At 43.0% G+C, this 27,454-nt stretch overlaps 2 protein-coding genes across 12 annotated transcripts in view; one reads left to right on the forward strand and one right to left on the reverse strand.

The window, feature by feature from the left end:
• Positions 1-10,709: 10,709 nt before the first annotated feature.
• Positions 10,710-14,810, forward strand: phox2bb (paired like homeobox 2Bb). Its single transcript, XM_017716181.2, has 3 exons — positions 10,710-11,237; positions 11,976-12,163; positions 13,301-14,810. Exons 1-3 carry the CDS (start codon positions 10,997-10,999, stop codon positions 13,724-13,726), a joined length of 855 nt encoding a protein of 284 aa, XP_017571670.1. The 5' UTR covers positions 10,710-10,996; the 3' UTR covers positions 13,727-14,810.
• Positions 14,811-22,693: 7,883 nt separating this feature from the next.
• Positions 22,694-27,454, reverse strand: part of limch1b (LIM and calponin homology domains 1b) — a 187,924-nt gene continuing 183,163 nt past the window's right edge. For all 11 annotated transcript variants that reach the window (XM_017716139.2, XM_037540301.1, XM_017716144.2 and 8 more), the window contains 2 exons: positions 26,614-26,716; positions 22,694-26,075 (listed from right to left, as the gene is read on the reverse strand). In XM_017716139.2, coding sequence (XP_017571628.1) covers positions 26,050-26,075; positions 26,614-26,716 — 129 coding nt within the window. In that variant the 3' untranslated portion in view covers positions 22,694-26,049. The remainder of the gene's footprint in view (positions 26,076-26,613; positions 26,717-27,454) is intronic.

Genomic DNA, 27,454 nt, shown 5'->3' on the forward strand with positions numbered 1-27,454 from the left:
ACATCATTACAGTAGATCACCTTTTGGTGCTGTATACACTCTTTAAAATGATCGTGGGTACTTTAATAAAGAAGATGGTACCACTTTGAACCATGAGCACTCAAAGTCAAGGGTTCTAGATAGAACTATGAGTTCTATCTAGAACCATTTGCATGCTTAAATGGTTCTTGGCACTGCGAGATGGTTCTTCCGATTGATAGAGAATGTGATGTAGATGGTTCTACACACTTAAAAAAGATATTTCTTCAAGGGTTCTATATTTCACCCTGAACACTCAAAGATCCGCCTACATGATCAAAGGGTTCATTGTGTGGTAAAACGGTTCTTCGGATTAATGGGCAGTGTGCTGTATATGGTTCTATGTAGAACCCTTTTGAAAATAGTTCTACATAGCATCAATTCAGCTATTGTTATGATGTCAAAATTGTATCAGTTGAAGATCTTTTTTGGTGCTACATAGAACCCTTTTCAAAAAGATTTGGTAACACTTTCCTGTAGGGTGCTGTTCATAAGGCTTTATGACACCTACATAAGCTTGTCATGACAACTGACATAACCATTCATAAATGTTTATTAATGCTTATTCCAACACACATTCGCTATAAAGGTTACATTTGCCAGTTTTGAACGAAATTTGCTGAAGTAGTCTTTATGACAGATGACACCTATTGAAATAAGCATTTATAAGCATTTATGTAGGGTAATGTCAGTTGCCATGACAAGCTTATGTAGGTGTCATGTAGCCTTATAAACAGCACCCTACAGTAAAGTGTTACCGATGTTTTATATAGAACCATATGCAGCACACTCTCCATCAATCTGAAGAACCATTTCACGATGCAACAAGTCATGCAAAGGGTTCTTTGAATGCTCATGGTTCTATTTAGAACCAGTTTTTACGAAAGACCCTTGAAATATGTAAAACCCCATGCAACACATTCTCTATCAATCTGAAGAACCATTTCACATGCAAAAGAACCATTTAAGTAAGCAAATCGTTCTATACAGAACTTATAGTGCTATAAAGAACCATTTCCCTTTACTAAAGAACCCTTTAAAGTGTATGAATTCTGTTCATTAAGCCTGTTCCCAGCACGTGTCAGAAGGATTAAATTAAGCATGAACTCTATTGCCACATTATTCCATTACTGAGATCTTGAGGTCTCTAAAACACAAATATAGCCATTTTATTTACCATCCAAACCACCAGTCAATTTGCACACGCTATGTGGTTGTGTATGTAAAGAATTACGGTGCTTCTGAAAAAAAAAACACTTTAATTCGGGAAACATTTTGCCCTTTAAAGCATCTCCACCATTAATGGGGTGCAAAATATGTTTCAAACCAAAACCTCACATCTATCTTAAAACAACGTCTCAGGCATCAACATCTGAGAAATCGTTTCATGCATTAACTTTCTGTGAGCATGTAGACGCATTTAGACGTTTGGTTCCTATCACCACCACTGGGGAGGGTTCTAACTATGTGAGTTTGTGGAGCATTTCACATCAAACGTCTCTGAATGACTTTACTTGTTTTGTAACCCTAAATTTCCTTCGGGATCAATAAAGTATCTATCTATCTATCTATCTATCTATCTATCTATCTACCATTTAATTATTCTGAAATTTTGAGAATTCGGTGGCATTCCCCTTTAATGCAATCAAATACAAAACTAGGCTTGTTGAAAAAGCATATAAAACATCACTCCAAGGGAAGACCATTTCTACAGTTCCACTCTGAGCAAAAGGGGTTCTATTCAGCACTGAACAGGGTACGTTAACTCACGACAACAGTGGAACCCTTTTTGGTTCTTTAAAGAACCAGCCGGTTTTCCATCACAAACAGGAGCTATTTGACCATGAAAAGAGGCTTTTACCTTAAAAAGCCCTGTTCAGTCCTGTTCAGTGACTTAAGGGGGAATTTCACTTTTTTCACAATTTAAATTTTTTAAATTTCACTTAATTTTATAAGCGCTCTTGGTTCCATGTAGAATCACTGCTTTACTGCAGAACCCTTGCTTTAAGGTGCTTTAAGGAGTGTAGATTGCAAAACGGTCCCAGGCAATATCAAGGTTTTCTGACCAAAAGTGACGTCGTTTGGAGTTTTGATAGGCTGATCTGTGGGAGGGTCTGGCCTACTGTAATTGCGAGTCAACTTGAAGGCCAACAAGGGGGCCCTGAGGAGGCCGAGAGGGATTTTTTAAAGCATTAAAAAGCGTTCAATCATTGTCGATGTGCTGGTCATTAATCGCTTAAGTCCAGTAAAACCCACGTCCCGCACAATAGCCCGCTGTCTCGCGCTAATGCATGTGTGATTAAGCATTTAACCTCCCCCCCACCACCCCACCCCCCATACACGGCGATATTATTTAGCCAGCAGGTCCTACACAGACCCAAACCGCCTCGGGGGGCCGAGCAGGGCGCCTGTGTAGAGGCGCAGACTCTCGGCCCTGCTTAATGACAGTGACCCGAGCTTCCCCGGCCGCCCTATTCAGCAACAGCACCGGCCCGCCGGCTGATTTATGAGATCCGGCCTAATAACTGTCAGTCGCCGATGCCGAGAATAAAGCTAAATACAATCTGCCCCCTCGCGCTGTTTGGGTGCAGTTTGCAGGATGGACCCGGCCCTGGTCACGCTGTGTTATAATAAACAGGCACTGCAAAGCAAAAGCGGTTGTTACAAACGCGCCGATCAGCCGCACAAACGCTGTCCGTTTATTTTCTTCACGCGCCACCGATTTACATCAAATCCAACACCGCCTCTTACGACTTATTCGCCATAAATTTATCCTTGTGTGTCTTAATTAACACCATCAGCTACGCCTCCCATGCTTGAAGGGGAATTCCACCGAGTTTCAGAAATTCTGCATAGTGACACGGTTGAGGTGTAAAAGTCAGAACTGTTCACAATGGTGGTGATGGGAACCAGACGTCTGAAGAGTTTGATGCCTCTAAGAGAAAGATGTTAGAGTAAAAGGTTATGAATACGCCTCGCACGTTGTTTTTCTACATCTCTGAGAAGATCGTGGCCTAAAATATACTTTTAAAAATATATTTGTGACGGTGAGGTTCCTGCAAGGCAAAACGGTACCCAAAGAAATGTAATGACATCCTCTATGTATTATAATTCAGACTTTTCGTGTGGCTGTTTGGGTAAAATGTATACGGGGGCTCTATTTGTGCTGGAAACATTGGGACACCTGCTTCCTGTCGACACCACAGGAAAGAAACTGGACTCTGTGGGTTTCTCCACAATGAGCCGCTTCACATCAAACTCTGAAGGACTTTGCTTTTAGTTCAATTGCTGAATTACAGAAGTACTGACATTTTGAAAATTGGGTGGACTTCCCCTTTAAGTTACCAAAAGAAGCGCTGTAGGATTCACTCTGTGCATGACGTGCTGTGCAAAGTCACCCAAACTCATAGTCGGAAACATCTTATCTTGGCAACAAGTGTGCTTAAAACCACAATGCATGAACGACACAGTCCAGAAACAGACATTAATACGATCAAATATCACAAGAATGTCATCTTTTGAAGAAGCAGCTGGTGTCTTGTGAGCTAGAAGGACCAAGTCTGGTTGCAGGTTTCTCCTGGACGCCTCCAGCCATCACACGGATTTATTCAATTCCATCAGCAGCACCTGATTTAGCATAATGAAGTATTGATTAGCAGATATTGGACGATGACTCCAAACAATATGGGCTGCCACAAGGAGAGGTTTGGAAATGGTTAAATACATTGGAATGAATATCTGTCTACCTGTCTGTCTACCTATCTGTCTATCTGTATATATATATATATATATATATATATACTTGTGTGTGTGTGTGTGTGTGTGTGTGTATATATATATATATATATATATATATATATATATATATATATATATATATATATATATATATATATCGATGTCTGATCCACTCGCACCAGCACAACACACACTAACCTCAGAATGATCCACCACCCAAATAGTGCCTGTGAGGGTCCATGGGGGTCCTGACCACTGAAGAACAGGGTAACAGAGTATCAGAGAAACAGATGGACTACAGTCTGTAACTGTAGAACTACAAAGTGAAGCTATACAGTAAGTGGAGCTGATAAGATGGACAGTGAGCGCAGAAACAAGGAGGTGGTCAGAATGTTACGCCTGATCTGTGTGTGTGTGTGTATATATATATATATATATATATATATATATATATATATATATATATACACACACATTCATTGAAAGCGGCCTGGTTTGGCGTGGAGTGACGCGCAGGCTCCGGCGAAACCGCTTTATTCGCCTAGGATGGCGATTTGAGGGGGAAGTCGAGGCCGCGTTGTGTGCGCAGGATGTAATGAGGGTCATCGCTAAAGCAGCGTTACGCAGCACACAGACGAAACGATGACAGCGGACACCGATAAGAATTTAATTCCATCTCATTTTAGACGATTTTATGAATCAAATTCTTGAACACGGGCAAGAGATTAAATGATCGCATCTTTACAAAATCTTATTTCGCTCCGGTCGATGATGGCATTTCTTCTCCCGTTAATGTCGACTTGGAGGTTGGAGTCATTTAGTAATTGATGTCGGCGGGGCCGGAGCCGCGTTAGAGGGTAATATGTTTGCTAATACCATCCCTGCAGAATAAGATTTCTATGCTAATGTGTTCCTCTGGAGGCCCGAGCCTCGCCCTCCCTGCTGGGCTGCTGGACACACAGTCTGGATGAGCTGCGTCCAGCGAGGAGGAGAGAGGTGGGCCGAGCGCTCGGCAGCTCTAAAGCTCCGTCTCCTCCTCGCCGGCACTTCAGCAGTGGAGGAAAGAGACGATACGCATAGCTGACCCTCACAGCGCTGACCGTAAACAGAGGAGACCGCACAAGTTCCTCCAACTGAAGAACTGATAAGACATTTCTTACACTGATCATCAGCGACGTGCATTGTCTGCACCATCACTGTCATCATCATCCTTCTGCTCCTCCTCCTCATCCTTTTCATCATCATCATCATCATCATCATCATCTCCACCACCATCCCTATCATCATGAGCCATCATCCCACTTCTCCTCAACATCATCATCTCCACCAACATCACTATCATCACCATCAATGTGGTCCTATGACCATCGTCCTCCTTCTCCTCCTCATCGTCATCATTCTGTTCTCATCCTCTTCCGCAATACTAACATAATCATCCTCACCACCATCATCTCCACCACCTTCACTATCATCATCATCACCATCATCTCCACCGCCTTCACTATCATCCTCACCACCATCATCTCCACCGCCTTCACTATCATCATCATCATCATCTCCACCGCCTTCACTATCATCCTCACCACCATCATCTCCACCGCCTTCACTATCATCATCATCATCATCATCTCCACCGCCTTCACTATCATCATCACCACCATCTTCTCCACCGCCTTCACTATCATCATCATCTCTACCGCCTTCACTATCATCATCATCATCATCATCATCTCCACCGCCTTCACTATCATCATCACCACCACTATTCCTATTATCATCATCCTACTTCTCCTGCTCATCATCTTCAACATCTCCACCAACATCACTATCATCACCATCAACGTGGTCCTATGACCATCGTTCTCCTTCTCCTCCTCCACCTCATCATCATCATCATCATCGTCGTCTTCATCATTCTGTACTCATCCTCTTCCGCACTACTAACATAATTATCCTAATCTCCATCATTATCATCATCATCATCATCATCAATATAGTCATTATCATCATCTTCATCACTATCATCACCGTTATGACGTTTAGTATCATCATTTTCCTCAATCCATTCTCATCATTCTCATCTTCTTCCTTTCTATTATCTCCATCCTTAATATCATCATCATCATCATTACTACCATCATCATCATCATCAGTATTATGACCTCAGCCTCAATCATTGTAATTATCATCATCAACGTGGTCCTATTAGCCTCGCCTTCACCACCACCAACACTATCATCATCATCATCATCATCATCATGATCATCTTTTTTCTTCTATTTCTCCTTCTTCATCATCCTCCTAATCTCATCATCCTCACCATCTTCATCACAATCACCATCACCATTATGATCAAAATCATCATTATAACCACCATTTTCTTCTCCTTCATCACCATCACCATCATCAGGACCACCTATTATTCCCCGCTATGAGCAGGTTGGGAGGGATGATTCGATTTCAATATCGTGATGTTCTCTTATCATCAAACCTCTGGACGCTTCGCGCCGCAGTGTGTCCACTCGCTGCTGACCGCTGAGAGGCCTGGTTTCCCAGCGCAGCGCAGGCCTGTGCGCTGCGCTCTCCGGACCCCGCCTTTGTTAGAAGCTCCTCTTTGAAAGACGCCGTGATTGATTGACAGAATTGACAGGTCTTATTGGATGATTGATTATTGCGAGGTCAGTGCAGAGCGACCTCGCTTCTAAAGGACACGCTTCGGCCATCTCTCACTCCGATTACGACCTCAAACAGCAGAACGTCTGACCAACGCATGATCCTGAGACCGGACCGAAGAGCGAGTTTAAGACTAAGGCGCTCGGTCTGCTCTGCGCTGCTTTCGGTTTAACCGCAATTTAATGCGCTAATTTCCTTTTCTTTTCCCAAATGAAAGGAAATCTATAATTAAAGCTATCGCGATCAACAAGATTACAGTAATCCACTAACGCGTAGGCTGATGTGCGGAACAGCTCACGTTAATCCGCCCTGCGGCAGCGTGTTCAACATGCACGCGCGCGCGCGCGCACCCTCTTATTAATCCCCGCTTTGATAAACCCCGAGATTTCCTGCCGCACAAAGTGAGACGTTATGTCCAACCTGACAGCGCCCCCACCCCCGCCCGCCCCCTCTCTTTCTCTCTCTCTGCTATTTTTCCGCCTCTTTCTGGGGGTCCTGTGATGAGTCGCATCCATCCATCCCCGCGCACACACACACACACAATGGCATTTTGTTCCTCTCTTTGTGCGCCCGCCGGGCCGCATTCCTTCAGCGCGGAGCGACCACAGGCGCGGGCAGGCCGAGTCCGCTTCGGCTGCCAGTGGTCAGCGCCTTTTTTGCGAGCGAGGTTTCTCGCCGCTCTGATTTATTCAAGTCCAGCCACACGGACGTTTATGAGTCCTTAAATCACGAAACCAGGCCCAAAGAAAGCAACAGGCCGCTGTTAATAAGGCGTTAAGCGCGCGCTGGAACGATTTACGAGCGAGTTTGAAAGTGAAGGTTAACGCAGAGCGGCGCGCGCTGTTGACCCAGCAATTGGTGGGTAGTTACACGCTTGCTCGACTGATTTACACACCGCACGAGCCCCCCCAAAAAAAAAACCCCTCTCGCAGCGGACAGGTGTCACATTCAGCGGCCAGGTCCGACCGCTGGACGCTGACGTTCTTAATGCCGCCCAGCAGATCGAGGCCGCTATAAAAGGAGATGTTGAAAATATAATAGATGGGCGTTTCACCGGCTGGTGGACTATAGAGCTGGACAATAAAGAGGCGTTTGAATGGAAGACGCGGATGGTAAAAGCTATAATTCTATTTGCCCCGGCAAAATATCAGAAAAGACTTCTCGGCCCTTTTGTGCCTTATTAGATTAATTCCTCCAGATAGCTCCCCTTTCTGTGGCCGTGGCAGACGCGTGGAGGGAGGACGGTGGGCCACCGGCTCTTTGGTTTCTCTAATCAAATTAACCATTTGGTACAACTTGGAGTCCCAGCTCGCGTGTAGAAAGAGAGAGAGAGCAGAAGCATTTACATAAGAGGGGGACCGGGCTGAGGCGCGAGAAGAATGGACCTTAATCGTCGTTTATCTTTCTTTTCTAAAGGAGGCGAGAGAGAGAGAGAGAGAGAGAGAGAGAGAGAGAGTAAAGCAGGGGGGAAATGGGGAGAAAACGGGAACACGGGAACACGGGAGCGACGGTGAAAAATCAACGAGGTCTTCATTTGGAGTGAAGCTCATGCATTTTCATCGTCTCCGCTTTTCATTGTTCGTCGGGGTTTTCGCGACGATACGTTCGACTGCTGCTGACCCCCGCCTCCCATCTCCCCCCCCCCCCCCCCCCCCCCCCACACACACACACACCTCCTTTTTTTAAACGGCACAAAAGGGAAAAAAGAGAAAAGGTTACTCCACAATCTGTTTCATGCCTTTGTTGAGAATGAAAGATCGAAAAAATGTCGGGAAGAAAACAACAAAGTAAAAAAAAAAAAAAAAAGTGACGCCGGACCTCAGAAACTCCCGCCGGACCTCAGAAACTCCCTTTCTGCCTCGCGTTTCGAGGAAGCCTCAGTTCAGATCTTGCACGCGCCGCGCTTCTCGCATTGTTTTCGTTTATTTATGTCTCGGCAAAAAAAAAAGACGCCGTCATTCTCCGTGTTCGACCACTCGAATGGTCACGTTCGTCCATCCTCTTTACAGCCCTCCCGTTGCTGAAATGAAGGCGCGAGCCGCTCGATCAATATCTGTATTAAAACGGCGCCCGAAACCGGCGGCGGGTTTCCCGCCGAAATGAAGCGCTCGGGCGATAATCCGCAGATAAGAGCTCTGATGGCTGTTCCGCGAGTTCGTTACTCTCATTAACGCGATGCTGTTTTGCCCTTTAACGAAAATAATAACTGCAATAAAACCAATTAGAAGATGATGCTCGAATTACTGGGCTACTTAAAAGTGCTGCGTGCGCGGAGATTAACAGCGCGGAGTGAGTTTGCGCGGGTTAAACGTTTCAGGCCGGTCGCAAATAAATAAATAAATAAATATAAACATATGAAACTGTAAATATACAGCTCTTCATTTTGCGCCGTCGATCCTGTCGATTTTCTGAAGGCGAAAAACTGAATAATAAACAATCAGACAACAGGCTTCACTTCACCGGGTGGCGGTTAATATTACATCCTTATAGTATAGATTACTTATATTTATTAAAGCGTTAGAGTATTATTATTATTATTATTATTATTATTATTATTATTATTATTAAGGACATATTATTGTCATGCTTATTATTATTATTATTAAGGACTTATTATTGTCATGCTTATTATTATGATCATTATTATTGACATGTTATTGTCATGCTTATTATTATTATTCTATTATAGCTTATTATTATTGATAGTAGTAGTAACAGTAGTATTCAGCAGCAATAATGATAGAACTCGTTTATTGACACTGACACAATTATTATTATTATTATTGGCGTTGTCATAATTATCATTTTCTTACACTCGTTATTATAACTACTCTATTACTTTGTTATTATTGACACTAGCAGTTTTAACTATAGTAGTAGTAGATTTCATGAATTATCCTAGATCTATTCATTATTTTTATGATTATGATTATTGCTGTTATTAAGAATGTTTTTGTTATTTGTTATTTTTTTCTGTAATTATTATTATTAGCGGTAGTAACAGTAATGGTAGAATCCATGAATTATCCTAGACCTATTGTTTTTTATTAATCACTATCATTATTATTATTATTTTAATTATTATTATTATCATTGTCGTTATATTAGCTTATTATTAGCGCTACTAAGCGAGCCGTATTTGTAGTACTATAGGTATGATCATTACAGTGTAATAATACTGTAATAGTATTATTTTTATGATTCGCTATTATTGATCATCAGTGTATTATTAATAGTAATAGAGCTCGTTTACGGTCATTGGATTTGTAGTAGTGTTAGTGACATGAGCCGCAGTGGTTCGCTGTGTTTAAATGATCATCACTGGTATCCGCCTAATTTTTACTTTTTCATCTAATAAAGAAAGTTTCTTCAGCGCGCCGGACTGTCTGGACGCCCTGACCTTCCCCAGCCCTGCGCGTTCAGCCCACTGGAGCCCTACCGCACACAGCCTCTTCACCTCCTCCTCCTCCTCACACGGCAACAGCGGGCTGCTCAGCTCCCGCCGTCCAGCCCTAAAGAGGACAAACAGAAGCAGAAGAGCTGAGGAGAGGCAGGGGGAGAGAGGGAGAGAGACAGTGGGGCAAGGAGGCAGGGAGAGAGGGAGAGAGACAGTGGGGCAAGGAGGCAGGGAGAGAGGGAGAGAGACAGTGGGGCAAGGAGGCAGGGAGAGAGTCAGGGAGAGAGTCAGGGAGAGACAGGGAAATTCAGCCCAAGGTGTACGCTCGGTTAAAAGGCTTAAAAGCTCGGGGAAAATTGGATCAGGGAGAATCGTCACCCAACTTTCATTATTTCCAAGTGGTGTGATTGAATTAAAGGGCAAGATGGCGGTCTGAGCGGAGAGAGGGGCTGTACGCGGCGGGGGGGGGGGTTGTGGTGGTGGTGTATGTGTGTGTGTTGGGGGGGGGGGGGGTTAGTGGAGGGTAGGGGGGCTGGCGCGTAATGGCGGGGTATTAAATTCTAATTAGAGATGCAGGGGATCAATGATAGGGAGGGTTGGACAGCCCCGATCCCCCAGTGCCAGCCCAATAGACTGATGAGTTATTGTCATGTAAAAAAGCGCCAGCAATAAGACCCAAACGCCGCGCTATTGTCCAAGCGGAAAGAGCCAAGTTTATTATGAGGACTATATGCTCTAGAGACCTGGGGCTAGGCGGCTCCTTGGGAGGCTTTTCATAAAACAAGGCTCAGCTCCTATAAAGGAGGGCAGTTTTGGAGCAGGCGCCGAGCAGTGCACATCGACCAGCGGCGAGAGCCTCCTCCAAAACCAGTCAAAACGCAGCTCCCCATCTCCGCTCTCTCTCTCTCTCTCTCTCTCTCACCCTCTCTCTTTCCTTCTCTTTCTTTTTTGCATTTCGCTTCTTTCCTCCTCTCTCTCTCTCTCTCTCTGTCTCTCTCTCTCCCTCTCTCTCCCTCTCTCTCTCTCTCTTCTTTCTTTTTCCATGCGCTCCTCGCCAATTTAATCCAATTTGAATCTGACGCTGGTGGCGTGCGCGCGCGCCTGTGTATATGTGTGTATTGCTTTTTGGCTTTGGGAGCGCCGGCTTTCCTTCCACACTGAGCCTTTTCAATGTATAAAATGGAGTATTCTTACCTCAATTCCTCTGCCTACGAGTCCTGTATGGCCGGGATGGACACGTCGAGCCTGGCCTCAGCCTACGCGGACTTCAGCTCGTGCAGCCAGGCCAGCGGCTTCCAGTACAACCCCATCAGGACCACGTTCGGGGCCACCTCCGGCTGCCCGTCGCTCACCCCGGGCTCGTGCAGCCTGGGCACCCTGCGGGACCACCAGAGCAGCCCGTACGCCGCAGGTAAGCCCCCCCACCGCCACCGCCACTCCACACCCTCCCCCTCTCCCGCACACTTGCATAGGCACGCCGTTAATGCCACATACACCTGCAGCGGAGGCGGCTGAGAGAGGCGAGGGGGCTCGCCGGCCCCGGTATATAGCGCGCCCTGATTGCATTTGAAAATGGAAATGTGTTTAGTATTTACCAAACGAAATTTGCTTACACAAATGAAAGAATTTATCACGTTAGAAGCGATTGCAGGCAAGCCGTAATTCGGTTACGGGGTTACACTATCCCAGTCACACCCTAACCGCCAAGAAAATTATCTTAAGCTGCCAAAATGATAGGCATAATTTATTTACTCCGCGATGAGACATAAACCTTCGCAAATAATGAAATAACGAAGGAGCTTAAGCTCATTATTGACACCGGGACTGAAGTTACTGTAGCAGCGACGGAGGACGACGCGAGCATTTATGACAAGTTTCCAATCCCGGCTCTCCAATAACATTCAATTAGCTGCCTTCCCCGGATAACCCGATTAGGACCGAGCCGGGATTTTCATAACGTTATCTTTTATCGGGATTTGACGCTCCGATCTTATCGCGTATCGCCGCTGAGATCCAGGCGTCCTTCGCTCAACTTTCCTCTCTTTCGCTTTTTTTTCCGCGCAAACTTTATTCCCACCCTTCCTCTCCGCAGCAGGAGCGGCTCCGGGTTTCACGCCTCCCGTTTCTTTCCCTCCGCGTGTCTCCGCAGTTCCCTACAAGCTCTTCACCGACCACGGAGGCCTGAACGAGAAGAGGAAGCAGAGGCGCATCCGGACCACCTTCACCAGCGCGCAGCTCAAGGAGCTCGAGAGGGTTTTCGCCGAGACCCACTACCCGGACATCTACACGCGGGAGGAGCTCGCGCTCAAGATCGACCTCACCGAGGCCAGAGTGCAGGTGCGCGCATGCAGCTATGCAGTTCCCGAAGTTCTCAGATTTACTTGTTTTTGTTTTTCTAGATTTGGTACCCCTCTCAAAAAAAACATGGTTCTTCAAGGGTTCTTCTCTGGAGAACCGGGAACACTCGAAGAGCCAATTGCATGCTTAACTGGTTCTTTGCACGGTGAAATGGTTCTTCAGATTGATGGGGGATGTGTTGCATAGAGTTCTCTTAAAAGTGGTTCTTCAAGTGTTCTGTAGTAAACACAACGGTTCTACATAGAACCATAGACACTCAAATAACCATTTGCATGCTTCACTAAACGAAATGGTTCTTCAGATTGACGGAGAATGTGTTGTGCATGGTTCTGCATTCCTAAAAAAGATGGTTCTTCAAGGGTTCTGTAGTAAAGGCAACGGTTCTTTATAGAACCATAAGCCTTTAGCATGCTTAAACGGTTCTTTGCATGGTGAAATTGTTCTTCAGATTGATGGGGAATGTGTTGCGTATAGTTCACACGCTCTTAAAAATGAAAGGTTCTTCAAGGGTTCTGTAGTAAAGACAACGGTTCTAAACCCTCAAAGAGTCATTCACATGTTTAACTGTTTTCTGTATGGTGAAATCGTTCTTCAGGTGGATGGAGAATGTGTTGCATGTGGTTCTACACTCTTAACAACGGCTCTTCAAGGGTTCTCTAGTAAAGAAAACGGCTCCTATAGAACCATGAACAACCAAAAGCCATGTTTAAATGGTTCTGTGTATGGTGAACTGGTTCTTCAGATTAATGCAGAATGTGCCATGTATGGTCCTGCGCTTCTAAAAGGCTGGTTCTTCTATATAGAACCATGAACAGTTTTTTTTAATGATGGAGAACGTGTTGTATATGATTCTTCATAGAAGCGTTAGCTCATAGAATGGTTCTCCACAATGGCAACAAAAGCAAAAGAGCCCTCTTGGGTGCTTTATATGACCGTTTTCAGAAAGGTTCTATGAAGAACCACCCAACACTTTCTCCATCAATCAACAGGAACATTTCGCGTTCGTGGTTCTATACAGCAGAACCTTTGGAGAACCATCTTTTTTAGAGGTACAGATTTCCTGTTAAAGGTGTGGCTGTCAGCGCTGAGACGCTCACCGTCGCTCTTCTTCTGCAGGTGTGGTTCCAAAACCGGCGCGCCAAATTCCGCAAGCAGGAGCGCGCGGCTGCCGCAGCCGCCGCCGCGGCCAAAAACGGGTCGGGCAAGAAGTCGGACTCTCGGGACGAGGACAGCAAAGAGGCCAAGGCCACCGACCCGGATAGCACGGGTGGTCCGGGGCCCAACCCGAACCCCACGTCCAACTGCGGCGGGCCGAGCCCCACCGGGGGTCAGATCAACGCCACTGGAAACGGCCCCGTGGAGCAGGCTAAGACCTCGGTGGGCAGCATGGGGGCCAGCGCACCGAGCCAAGGCTGGGCTTCAGCCCCGGGCACCATCACCTCCATCCCGGACTCTCTGGGGGGACCGTTCGCCAGCGTACTGTCCTCTTTGCAAAGACAGAACGGAGCCAAAGCCACTTTAGTAAAGACCAGCATGTTCTGAAAGGGTGGTCCGACCTAGCGAACGAAACGACGACGACGACGACGAAGAGAGAGATTCAAGAAAACAAGCAAAACGGACAAAAAAAGGAGGGAACGCCAAAAGAGCGAGGGACTAAACTTCTCTGATGAAAATAATGAGGGGACCCCGACTGGTCGCCCCCCTGACTTCTTTCGATGCCATTCGTTTACACAACAAGCTGGATGATTATATCGCGCGCCTAGCCCGAGCTATATCGCCTTTCCGTTTGTTTGTTTGTTTTTTTTACCTCCCCTCCTTTTCTTTTGGGCTCTAGTCGAGTAGCTGTGGTCGTCGATGCCATTTCTGATAGATGTAAGTAACTGATAGACTGCCCGGTGCGTCTCTGCAGCAACGAGTGTCTCACCACGGACTCTGCATCACGCCATCGTCGCTCCACGGCACCATAGCTGTTTGTTTACACTGACTTTTAAGCGTTCCTGTACCGTGAGTTCTATGTCTGTACCACAGATTACTGCCTCTGTTATATATTTCTACTTATAAAGCTACCAAGCCTTAGAGCCCGGGGCTCTGACAACCTCCATTCAGTATCCATCAATCTGCGGCAAAGTTATACCTTAAAAATGGCACAAGTACATATTTCACTGTTGACAGGAATAACGTAAACGTTTTGTGTGTCTTTCTACGGCTGTGTTTTTGTGGCTCAAATTGTATAGTGTTAATACGTAATATCGTCCTAGATAAACATAGAACCATATCGCCCCTTGTAGTTCAGTCTTTTTAATGTTTTGCCGAGTTACCACTGGCAAGTTACTTTGAGAAAAAGGGAATGGATGCAGACCTTCGTGTTTATTTCTTCTTTTTTTATTATTCCCACTTTGTTTCTTTTCTGTTTGGCTTTTATTTTTGCATGTTGTCTTTTTTTCCGTCCAGTTTTATAATGAGTTCGCCTATTTTGTGAGCATACTGTAACACGTTTTGTCCAGGATTTGAGAATTATTTATATGTAGGTAATGGATGCTTATATTTAAGAAAGAAATATTTCTACATGTGCACATAGTTTTTCAGGTGTACCATTGACATGGTTGTTGATGATAAAAATCAATGATGACGAAAACGCCGCTGTCCTGGTTTCTCTTCAACGTGGCGAATCGTTAGGACTGCTCTCCTGCTTTCACCAAACAGGTTGCTCGTTCAAGAAAGAGGAGAGGCGGGCTGAAAGCGCGGGCTCCTGCGGTTCTGAGGCTCCAGAGCGCACCAGCGCCTTCGGCGTCGACGCTGAGGTCAGTTTCAGCACCGCGGACAGCAACGCGGACGGCCAGTTGAATTGATCTCTGGATGAAGAGTCTTGGTGCTGGCAGCTCTCTGGTTTTAAGTAGTCGCTTTATGGGCCGCAGCTCCTAAAACATCTTAAAGAAACAGACCCCGAATCCAGAACCCTAATGTTTATAATATTATATAGCATATATATATAAACCGTTCTCGCTCATAATAGTGTAAAGACATTCTATTCGATCTGAATATACATAAATACATACACTCTTAAAAAAGGAGCAAAGATGGCACTTTAAGGGTTCTTTAGTAAAGGCAACGGTTCTGTTTAGAATCATGAGTTCGTTTCCTCTCATTTTAGGGTTCTTCAGATTGATGAAGAATGTGCTGTAAATGAATGATATGGTTCCTTATAGCACCAGAAAGGGTTTTGCTATTGTTATGATGTCAAAGCTATCAAACCATTTCAAAAAGGTTATATTATATTATATATATATAGCTATATCGCTATAACAGATAATACTATATATGATTATATACATATATAAATACACTATATATATATATATATATATATATATATATATATATATATATATATATATATGTTATGCTACTGAAAATTATTATTACTGTTATCATTTACATTGTCTACATTGTCTATAAATTTGATGATGAATGGACCAAAATGACTTGGAAAGACGTCTGGTTCCATTGACGTACATTAAAAGTAAAGTAGGTTTTTTCCTTCTCCTGTAAAGTTACCCTGATGGAGATACGAGGTTTTCTTCCCACAGCGTTATACAACATTATATTATATTATATTATATTTTACATATAGTAAATATATATAGTATATATTATAAATATGTATATATAGTGTATTTATATACGTATATGTATATAATCATATATAGTACTATCTGTTATATATATATATATATATATATATATATATATAGACACACACAATTAAAATATACATCATTCGATATCTATGCAAAGAGTAAAACACTAATTTTAAAACTGTAATATAATATATTCAAAATTCTTTAAAGGTGTAAAAAAAAACAACAACGATTTTACCAAAAGCCTGCGATACGCTCTTATATCAGGCTCAGCTGCAGTTTATGAGCAGATTTTTATTTCCCTCTTATGTCCCTTAAATGCCCAGGACCCCCTAAGACTATCTCAGCCAGCGTGCATTGTGGTTAATGTAGTTACTCTAATTAATAAGCCTTCTTATGTAATGAGGCTGGATAAAACAAACATTATAGCTGGCCTTGCTAGTCGTGCGCAGTCATGATTCACGTCAACGTCTGAAAACAAACCCGCACCGTCTGCAGCCGCATCTCTGCTGTAGAGCCTGCGTGACTGACCCTATCTAACTGTGTCCACGTGGCCTATTCAATGAAGCACATACAGCGAATGTAAGCCTGACTGGGCGTTAATCCAGCAGGCAGGTCTAAACGCCGGACGCACTGAAGTGAATTACGTCAGCGCAGACCTCATCACAGACACCTCGATGGCGCAATGATCGGAAACTGCAGTGCGCAGAACTGCGCAGTGCTCGAGCCTCAATCACTTAACGACATTCCCGGCTCAAACGACATTCCCAGCACCGACGAAGCAAAGTGTCTTAAAGCATTCGTGACTTTGAGATGCGCGTGAGCAAAACTCCGAACGAATAAAATAAACAACGCCAGCGCGTTTCGTTCCAAACCAAGCAGACATGCGCGCAGCCCCGTGCGCTCGAAGCCCCTCGTCAGTGAGGCAGGCCTGACTCTTCAGCTCAGGAGGCGCAGCGGAGGAAATGGACGCCTATCGATCAGGTGCGGCCGCGACTCCAGACTTCCCGCCATTACAGAGCGCAGGGCAGAGGACGCAGCGGCTGAGATGGACCGTCCGTCTGAGCCTCTGCTCGGATCTTAGCACAGATTAGAAGATAAAGCGCCTCTGAATGATCAGAAGAGCAGAACATGGAGGAGAGGTTTCTCCAGCCTTTCTAAAGGCGCACGTATACAATCACACCGACGACAAACAGCGATGTTTTCAGCTGCTCTCTGACCACGTTTGTCCACGTTTTGGTCTTAAAATTGCAATGTTGTAGAGGACTAAACGAATACGCCACCAGCCTGAGCACATCTACTTTATTATTATTATTATTATTATTATTATTATTATTTACATTTTAGAAAAATATCAAGCTGTAAAATAAACAATCATGTAGCATTTAAAGCTCAAAACACCTATTCTTATTTACATATATAGTTCTGTACAATATATATATATATATAAAGCTGTATATGAACAATTAAGATTACAATAGAAATGTTGAGTTTTGAATGTCTTGAGCTTTTACAGCTGTTTATATATACATACAGCATATATACAAGGCTCTAGTGGTGGGAAACATTCTAGAATGTTTTGTAAATAAATTTATACAAACATCAGCTGCCCTGTTAGAAATGAAGGTTCTGTACATTTTTCGTACATCGAGGTACAAACAGTGTAAATGTTCCCTCAAAGCTCCAGCAGTGGTTCTAAGGTCTGACTGTGGAGCTTAAATCAGTTTTTCCAGGTGAAAAGTTGGTATTTGTTCCTTTTCATAACCGAATGTTTTAAAACAGAGCAGTAGAGTAAAAGCCTGGAGGCGAGGCGAGGCAGGGTGTGTGGAGTCAGTCCAGCTTAGAACAGATCATTTCAGTGGATTATGGTTCAGTTATGTTCCCTGACTAAAGGTGCTGAGATGGAGACGTGAGACTCCCAACCAAAGACAGTTTATTAACTTTATTCATAGTAGTGCACTTAAATATGGTTTAAATATGAATTCACTTAAGCACACAGCTTAAAAACCATCAATTCTATAAGGTTTGCCAAAAGTTTAGACCTGGACTGTAAATCCTAAAAAGAGGTTCTTTAATATATTTATATATATCTAGATAACTGATTAATTGGGAAAAGAGGACAATAGACTGTCAAAGACTAAATGTATGTGTGTGTGTGCATATTATACATATATACACACATTATATATATATATATATATATATATATATATATATATATATATATATATATATATATATATATATATATATATATATATATGTTATACTGTAAATACAATGCAAAAGGTTCTATGCACAAGTGAGTTAAATTGCTTATGAAATGAATTTTTGGGTGGTTTTAGTGCCGGATTTCTAATGACTTGCTGAGAAACCATTTGAACCAAGCTGGTTCTGTAGAATCAAAAGGGTTCCACTGTTGTTACAAACCAAAGGTCCTTTTTTAAATTGAAATGAAACATCTGTCCCTCACAGAGCTTCCAAACATTAAATTATACATACATTTATTGCGTTTGGTTAAAGACAAAAACAGCTAACAACACGCTAAAGACGACTGTTTAAGTTTGAAACTTGTTTTTTCATTTTTCAGCAGCACAAACCACTCAGTGTTTAGAGCCTTCACTGAGAACGAACTGGGAAAGTTCCGAGTGAAATATCAAGTGAACAGTGTTGATAATAATGTGTTCTGTACATTGATTTATACTTGATGTTGCACTCAAAGTTTCCTGTAACAGGAACTGAAGAGCAGCTCCACCAAACACAGCGATGCTTTTAAGCGGTGTTACAGAAGAACCACTGGCGGTCCCAGGCTTGAATTCATCATCCCTACAAATAACAACTCGGTCAGTTTGCATTGTTTTCCACGTAATCCATGTATTACAATTCTTAGGATGTCATGAAAGTCTCAGCGTTTAAGAGGTTAAGCCCTTAACATTCAGATTCACATTAGAGGCATTTACTGGAACTCTACTTCCACTAGTAGCCACAGCCATATCTCTAGCATGCTGGTTTTAAAGAGACTTGAGTGGAGATGCTGTCTAAGTAGGAAAACACTTCATTGTCATAAGATTCCTGCTATAGATCTGATGGACACGTCAGCTGGGTTTCGTTATTTCAGCCTCAATAAAAGCACCAAACACTTGGTGGAAGCTGTACATACATCCATGTACAAGACTTGGAAATGCTGCATTGATCTCAACGAGAAAGTCCAAGCTGGGGTTGATTGTGGGAGGTGGTGGTGGGTAAGACAAGATGAGATGTTCAAGTGGTCCTAGACTGGTGAGCTAAAACAGGGAATAGAGCAAGATTCATTTCCTCTTGCCTGCATTCTGCTTTCTGGAGAACGTCATGGCTTTCTTTTAGCAATTTGCCGGACTGGCTAAATATATCCACAGCATCATTAACTGCAGTCGTCACTGATGGACCAAGCCAGTGCCGCAGCTTCTCTCTGAGTAAACAGAGCTGTAGAGATGAATTGGTGATAGAGCACTCATGTGTGCACTGATGTGCTTCAGTCAGGGACAAACAGAGGGGAATGAGGTTGCTTGGCACAGCATTTTAAGGTCAGCTGGAAGAACTCTGACAAAAATGATTGACCCCTCTCAGGTGCAGCTGAGTACTTTGTCCATCATTGTTTAATACAAGCCAGTAATACAATAAATGAAACATTCCTAGTGTTTAATTGATCCTTAAATTGAGCAGTTATTTGGTTGTCATTAAATGTGGCGAAAGAGAGAAACACAATACAAAGAGAGCGATTAGTAAAAATAACATACTGTATAAAAGAATAACAGAGGTCTGCAGTGAATGCAGTACTTGCATGCCTGCAAAGGAAAGAATGCAGATATGGGTGTGGTTCGAGAAAGAAGACTAGAGTAAGGGTGCCCCCAGGTGGTCGAGACAGGTATTACTTGAGAGAGAGAGAGAGAGAGAGAGAGAGAGAGAGAGAGAGAGAGAGAGAGAGAGAGAGAGAGAGAGAGAGAGAGAGAGAGAGAGAGATTCTTACAAATGAAATATTACTTACATAATGGTTCTTAAACAGTGACAAAATCTATAAGTGTGATAAGAGTCTTACAGGATGTAAACAAAGGCCTGATGAATGTTCTTATTGATATACACATCTTTATGAATGCTCTGTACAAGCACACATACCAGAACAAAGCAGTTCCATTTCTTCTAAAGGGTCTCTTTTGGAGCCATCAAGCTGGCTTTCATCAAGCAGGCTGTTAAATCTGCCCTGGCCAACTGTAAGTGCTATTATTGTGAAATGGAAACATCTAGGAGCAACAACAGCTCAGACGTGAAATGGTAGGCCAGACAAACTCACACAGCCACATACAAAACTTCCCTATCCTGTGTTGCATCATGCACTACAGTTCCAAACTGCCTGCAAAATCAGTACAAGAACGGTGCGATATGAGCATCACAAGCCTAAGATCACAATGTGCAATGCCAAGCGATGGCTGAAGTGGTGTAAAGCATGCCACCACTGGACCTTGGAACAGTGATGTGTTCTCTGGAGCGATGAATCATTCCTTATCTGGCACTAAAATAATGCATAATGACCACAGTAGAGTTTGGTGGAGGAGGGATAATCATCTAGGGCTGTTTTTCAGGGTTTAGGTTAGGTCCCTTAGTTCCAAGCCTACTAAACAAAAACATTTATGCTTCCAACCTTGTGGTAACAGTTTGGGGAAGGCCCTGTACTGTGTCAGCACGACTATGCCCTGCTTACTTTCAACCATATAGTATTTTGTTGTGGTCAATGAGGTTTCCAAAATAGGCTGCTTTGTAAGAATGAATGTAATGTCTTTACACCAACATTTTTTTTGTCTTTTCTGTCTTCACACTCATCTACTGCAGCTTTGGCCAATAGGGACGGACTCAGGGATGCTTTATAGGTATCAGGTTTGTAGGCACCTCATAGGATAACAGTACGGGGAATAGAATCTCATTTTCTATTGGCAATAATCAATAAATACATGTACAATTAAGAATATGTGAGCACACACCTATGTCCAGGTGCTGGCTGTGTGGTCCTGGTGCAGTTCAGTGAAGTGCTCTTTCTCCAGGACATGCAAATATACATATTTGTAACAAACATATAATATGATGTGCTTCAGATGTGCTGATATAATATAGGTGAACACTGCCCTCTGGTGTTGGCAAAAAATAAGATTTTCTTTGAAAGAATAGAGATTCATTTGAAAGAATGAATAACAGCTGATGAATAAAAACATTTTTTATTTCTCTATTAAAGGGGCCATTAATTGTGACACAGCTTGGAATCATTTGTTATGATAGTAACCATTTAAGCTCTTTTATAGAGATATTTTAGACAGATTTTAGACAATGCATTACGTATTGTAAATGTAGTTTAAGTATTTTTACAGTAACTTTTCTATATCATTCAAATTTTAGCCAATTATTTTTAAACGCTGGCATTCTGGATGCTGAATTTTATGAATATTCATTTGTCAAAACTCCATTCGATGTTTTACATGATTCATTTTATAAGAAATGAAAACAATTCGATTTTATACAGTGTCAGAAATGAAGTTTCTGTGGAGGTACATCTTACATTCATCAGGGTACAAACAGTGTAAATGTCCCCTCAAAGCTCCAGCAGTGGTTTTAAGGTCTGATTGTGGAGCTTAAATCAGGTTCTCCAGGTGAAAAGTTGGTATTTGTTCCTTTTCATAACCGAATGTTTTAAAACAGAGCAGTAGAATAAAAGCCTGGAGGCGAGGCGAGGCGGGGTGTGTGGAGTCAGTCCAGCTTAGAACAGATCATTTCAGTGGATTATGGTTCAGTTATGTTCCCTGACTAAAGGGACTGAAATGGAGCCTTGAGGGTCCCACCCCAGTGACAAGAGGGGGACTGCCCCAGAGACAAGAGGGACAGTTTAAGACCATTTTTCTGTTTGTGTCTGTTTAAAAGCTAAAGCAACTAATTAAAGTATCTTTAATATTTCAAAGGAAAGGGCAATTCTACTCTTTTAGTTACTGAGAAAAATTTGCTTTCACAGCTCTCATGTGTCAAGCAGTTTCAGCACCGTGGACAGCAAAGACTTGTGGAACGTAAAGCCCACTGATAGTCAAAATAGACGTCTTACAACATTGATATGCTTCCAGTTCAACATCATCATCATCTATCTTAGTCCAGATAGGGTCAGTTGGAAGAGCAGAGAATCCCAGATAACCCTGTCCCTCGCAACGTCCTCCAGCTCATTCCAGGAGACCCCAAGCCGCTCACAGGCCAACTTGGAGATATAATCCCTCCAGCAGGACCTAGGATGACCCAAGGATCTCACCCCAGTAGACCATGCCTGGCAAAATCCACCAGGAGGCGTTCGGGGGCATCATGATCTGATTCCCAAACCTCCTTAACTGGCTCCTCCCAGTGTGGAGGAGCAGTGGCTCTACTCCGAGCTCCTCCCAGATGGCCGAGCTGCTCACTCTATCAAATAGAGCGTAGCCTGCCACCCTGCGAAGAAAGCTCATATCCGCCACTTGTATTCACGATTTCGTTCTTCTGGTCATTACTCACAGCTCGTGACCACAGGTGAGGGTTGGGGTGTAGACTGACCGGTAAACAGAGAGCTGTGTGTTATGGCTCAGCTCCCTCTTCACCACTACAGTCCGGCACAGTGACCGCATTACTGCTGCCGCCTGTCCCAGTCAGCGGCCGATCTCACGATCCCTCTTCCCATCACTTGTGAACAAGACACCAAGATGTTTAAACGCCTCCAACTGGGGTGGGTCCTCTCCCCTTTCCTGGAGTGGGCATGCCACTGTTTCCTATTTAACTTGTATTTTTATATCCAAGTTGCATCTGTCCAAAACCCAAAAAACAGACCAACAGTCAGGTGATCTTTTCAGCGCTTTATTTATAAACATAGAGTATAGTGTAAAGCCATTGCATTTGAACATCAAAGTAATCTATTTTTCAGATAGTGTACATTTGAATATCACAATAAATATACCTTAGACTTGATATCATTTCCAAGGTAACTATTCATCCTAGACAATATCAAATTTGCTTGGCAATGCCTCCGCTCTGTAGCAACCTAGATAATACCTAATAGAACATAAGATAGCTACTCAACCAGACCCAAAGCGCAGAACACTGACTATATAAGAAATCATGACAGCGTATTAAATGTCCAATATGATCAAGTTCTTGAAGGGTGAAAATCAATGATTTTAAACGAAAGCCTTGGATATACCCTCATGGTCAGATCTTGGAATAACAGCTAGTAGTTCGTAATGGTTAGTGTTAAGCATAGCTAGTGGCACTGACACGAGTGGTTTAGAGGCAGTTTATGAACTGATTTAAAAACAAATATAACAACTGGTATTGCTAGTTGTGTGCAGTATTTCAAAGTAAAAAAAAATGACAACCTCTTCTAAATTTCACCCAATATTCACCCAGACTTTGACGAGGCATAATAGTCTAAAGCCTGGCGTAAAGTCTGTTTGCGTAGACCATAACTGTCGCAGACAACTTGACGCAATAATCCGAAACCGCAATGATTTTTTTTGCTCAATAGTGCAGAACTGCGCAGTGCATGAGCCTCAATCGTTTAAACGGAGATGTGCAATCTGCTCAGCCTCCTTCACCACAGCCGAAATAACAGTCACTTCCTTTCTCCTCAACTACAGACAGTCTTTGGATTTGAACTCTTAAAATGCTTTTGCCTGTTTTTTTGTGTAAACGCTCCCTTCACTCTAAGGCACATTTTTTCAGTGCAATACCTTTCCCACCACTAATGAAGCAAAATATCTCAGATCACTAGTGACTTTAAGATACACGGGGACAGAACTGCAAAACCAATGGATCTTCTTTTGGTTGTAACTGGTACACATGCACTCACTTTATCCGTTTGAACCAAGAAATCATAAGGCTGCATTAACATGGGCGTTTTGGTATCCGTCAAAAATGCACTTCTAATCAACATCTTGAATGCTTGATGCCTGTTATCCAAACTCCAGTCCTGGTTTTACTGACTTTACACACAGCACAGCTCAGGGCATCTTCTCCCTGCATGCCAGCCTGATACTATCAGCAGTATTTTCCATGCTTAATAATAGATTAATGGTTTATTGTGAAGAGCTTGTCGTAACAGCAGGTGATGTGAGAGCCAACGACAAAACCAAAACACTCCTGTCACAATCAACGAAGTGTGTGCCAGCTGAGTGGCAGAGTACGATTCATTTTTGACAGATGCCTTGTCACTGTGCTATTCTGCCTCAAAATGGATGAGGAGAAACTCATCCAAGAAGTGGAGAAAATAAGGGATCCTTATATCCCATAAAGGGTCAAAAGATCAGGCCAAAGTGGTGTAAGAACTGAACATCATTTGTTTTGTATCACTGACTGATAAACTGCTAATTAGCTATGTAGACTTGGCAGATACAACCAAACTGCCCAAAACCAGAGCAATTTAGAGCCAATTTAACTGCTACTGGTGTAAAACGTGAGGATAAAACCTTTTATAATACAGGGTGATTCAAAAAGATTAATCAACATGATTTATTTCCCTTGCAAATCATTACAAAACAATGCAGTGAACTGTAAATGGTTTAAATGAGCATAAAGTTTATTATGTAATATTACAAGGTCTCAGTCTGAACCTCCTCCAGCTGTATGGACTGATACTGGACTGAGCGTGTCGGGCGTCGCTGCTCTCACGGCTCTTTCAGTGCGATTTCGGAGATCATCCAGTGCTGTGGATCCAACGACGAACGCTCTGAGCTGTTGGACTCAATGAGTAACATTAAGAACATCCCTCTCACAACCATCTAAGCGTTGGCCCTATGATCTTGAGATCGTGAGTTCCATCGCCGGTGGTGTTAAAGCCGTCCGTGGCCGGGAATCCAAGAGAGCACAACTGCCCTCTCTCTGGGTGGGTAGGGTGGTCCCCTTCCCCCCAAATCGCTTACTAGTACTACTTACACCTCGCTAGTAGCAATACTAGCCAGCACAGGCAGCTGTTACCTGACATAACAGAAGTGGCAATTGGCGCTTTCATCCGAGTGCATTCAGCTGTCCAATGACGTTGTGGGAGCAGCAGTTAGAAAACATGCGGTGGCTCCTCACAGGTCTCAGAAGAAGCCAAGGCCAGCCTTCGCCCTCCTAGCACTGGTGGTATCGTGTGATTGGGCCAGTCCTAACTAATGGGTGGAACTAGATATGACTAAATGACATAGAAAAAATAAAAAACAACCCACTGTTGCACAATGCATAGCTCAGTTTTAAAATCCATCTAGAAAAAGTCACTAGAATCAACGTTAATCAAGATAGAAGAGAAACTAATCACTGCTGAACTCTAAAGTTCTATTAGGACGCTCACAACTGGTTTCTTTAAAACCCCACTCGTATTTTTTGCTTCATTTTTATGAGAAAAAAACAGCAACTGCCTGCAGTTTTTGTTTACGAGCTTTCATGTTTCCTTTCAGTAGCTTTCATATTTTCCTTCTCACAAGATTCCTGGTCATGTTGGGAAATGCTACAACAAACCAGCCGCACAGGTCAATGCACTTTAAACGGACACCAAAATGTTTTGTGAAAGCAGCCTGACTTGGTTCTGTTTTTCCTTTAGCCCAGTGAACGCAAACGAATGAAATGGATGTCTATCAATCAGATGCAGCTACCATTACAGACTTCCGGCAATCACAAAGATCAGGAAAGAACACGCAGCAGCTGAGACGGACTGTTCGCCTCAGCAACATCCATATGGACCAAAATGGACCTTAATACAGAGAAAGCTCTAAATAATAGTCAAAAATAGTGGTAACGTGGTCATTTCCTTGCTATACTTCCAACAAAAACACCTTTATTTGTAGTAAAGTAGATAATGCTATACTTCATGCTATACTCAGAAAAGTGACGACCGCTTTGAGCACAGCTGTTTGTTATAAGTGGACCAAATAAATCCTCCATAAAAAATATAAATCATCGCACCCTCAAACAGAGATTGATGAGATGGAGCCATCAGCTAAGTTTTTGGTTATTTCAACCTTAATAAAAGCACCAGGCCTTTAACACACTTGGTGGGAGTTATACATTTGGGCATAAAGGAAAAACCTCTTGACTTGGAAATATTGCATTGATCTCAACCGAAGATGCAGGTGTCAATGTGACCAGTCCAAGCATGGCTTGATAGTGGGAAGTGGTGGTGGGTGAGACTGAGCTGTTCAGGTGGTCCCAAAACACCAAGCCTGCTCATAGGGTGGTGGGCTGACCAGCAGCTGAAAGAGAAAACAGACAGAAATACAGAGATTAATTTCCTCTTGCCTGGAGTATTGAGTATGGAATTCTAGAGAATGTCACACATTTATTTGTTTTCCAGACTTGGTAACACTTTATTTGGAGTGGTCCTTTGTAGATGATTAATAAACTCTTAACAGAGTATCAGTAACACATGAACAACACATCAGTGTATTCAGATGCGTCAGTATAGATACTTCACTGAAGTAAATATATTGTAGATGTTCTATTGATACATTTAATACTTACATTAAGCAGATGTATCGTTAATATGCTACTTCCATCATGCAAAACCTAAACTCAGAGTGAAGCGTCGCTCTAGATTTTGTTCTTTAGATATTCATTCCTTCAGTAAAACTGCAACCACTGTTGGGCAAAGTCAGTGCTGCTTTGTAGAGATGAAATGATTATGTAGTTATGATATTTGTTGATGTTATATTAGTCAGGGACAACAGGTACATGTGTTTGTTTGTGAGAGCATGCATTAAAAAGAAAAGAAGAAAAAAAAAAACAACTCACAACGAGAGCGGATGTAGCACTGATGACAGTTCAGCAGACCATTACGGATCCTCACGTCTGTCCCGGTGGTGGTGTCACCCAGCTGTCCCTTACAGATCCCACACTGTGTGACAGACAGGGAGATAATATAAGGACAGCGATTGACAGAGATTGGCTAGTGAACAGAACATAACCGAAGCTGCATCACTTTCTATGAATGTCACGTTTGTAAGCATCTATAAACACATTTATAACATGTTATAACAAATCCTTTCCAAAATCATGGGCATGAATATTGAGTTGCCCCCTGCAATTGAGTTGCACCAATGTCCAGTGGTGGTGTGCCTTTCACCACTAATGCCTGGCATTAAGCATAGTGATCTTAGACCTACATGCAGCCGCCTGTCCAAGGAAACTCACTTCATGAAGCTCCTAACACAATTATTGTGCCGATCTTGCTTTCAGGGGCATTATGGAACTGCAGCGAAAGATGCAACAGAGGATAAGTGATCTTTACATGATATATGCTTCAGCACCGCTCTGATCTACGAGTTTCAGTGTCCACCACTTCTTGGCTGACCTGTTGTTGCTCCTAGCCACTTCCATTACACAATAGCAGCACTTATAGTTAGTTGACTAGGGTACATCTAGCAGGGTGTGTGACAAAAAGCAAGCTGGCATCCTGTGACAGCACCACGTTTAAAGTCACTAGGCTATTCAGTACAACCCATTCTACTGCCAGTGTTTGTCTATGGAGATTTCATGGTTTATGCATTATTTTTTTATATGCCTGTTAGCAATAGATGTGGCTGCGATGCAATGCAATAATTAGGTGGGGTGTCCTCTTTCAACTATATGGCAT

This window comes from Pygocentrus nattereri, chromosome 8 (assembly GCF_015220715.1).
Source record: "Pygocentrus nattereri isolate fPygNat1 chromosome 8, fPygNat1.pri, whole genome shotgun sequence".
Classification (NCBI taxonomy): Eukaryota; Metazoa; Chordata; class Actinopteri; order Characiformes; family Serrasalmidae; genus Pygocentrus; species Pygocentrus nattereri.

Coding starts and splice junctions, on each gene's coding strand:
- phox2bb (XM_017716181.2), top strand. CDS start 10,997: ATGTATAAAATGGAGTATTCTTACCTCAATTCCTCTGCCTACGAGTCC. Junction 11,238..11,975: donor GAGCAGCCCGTACGCCGCAG/GTAAGCCCCCCC, acceptor GTGTCTCCGCAG/TTCCCTACAAGCTCTTCACC. Junction 12,164..13,300: donor TCACCGAGGCCAGAGTGCAG/GTGCGCGCATGC, acceptor CTTCTTCTGCAG/GTGTGGTTCCAAAACCGGCG.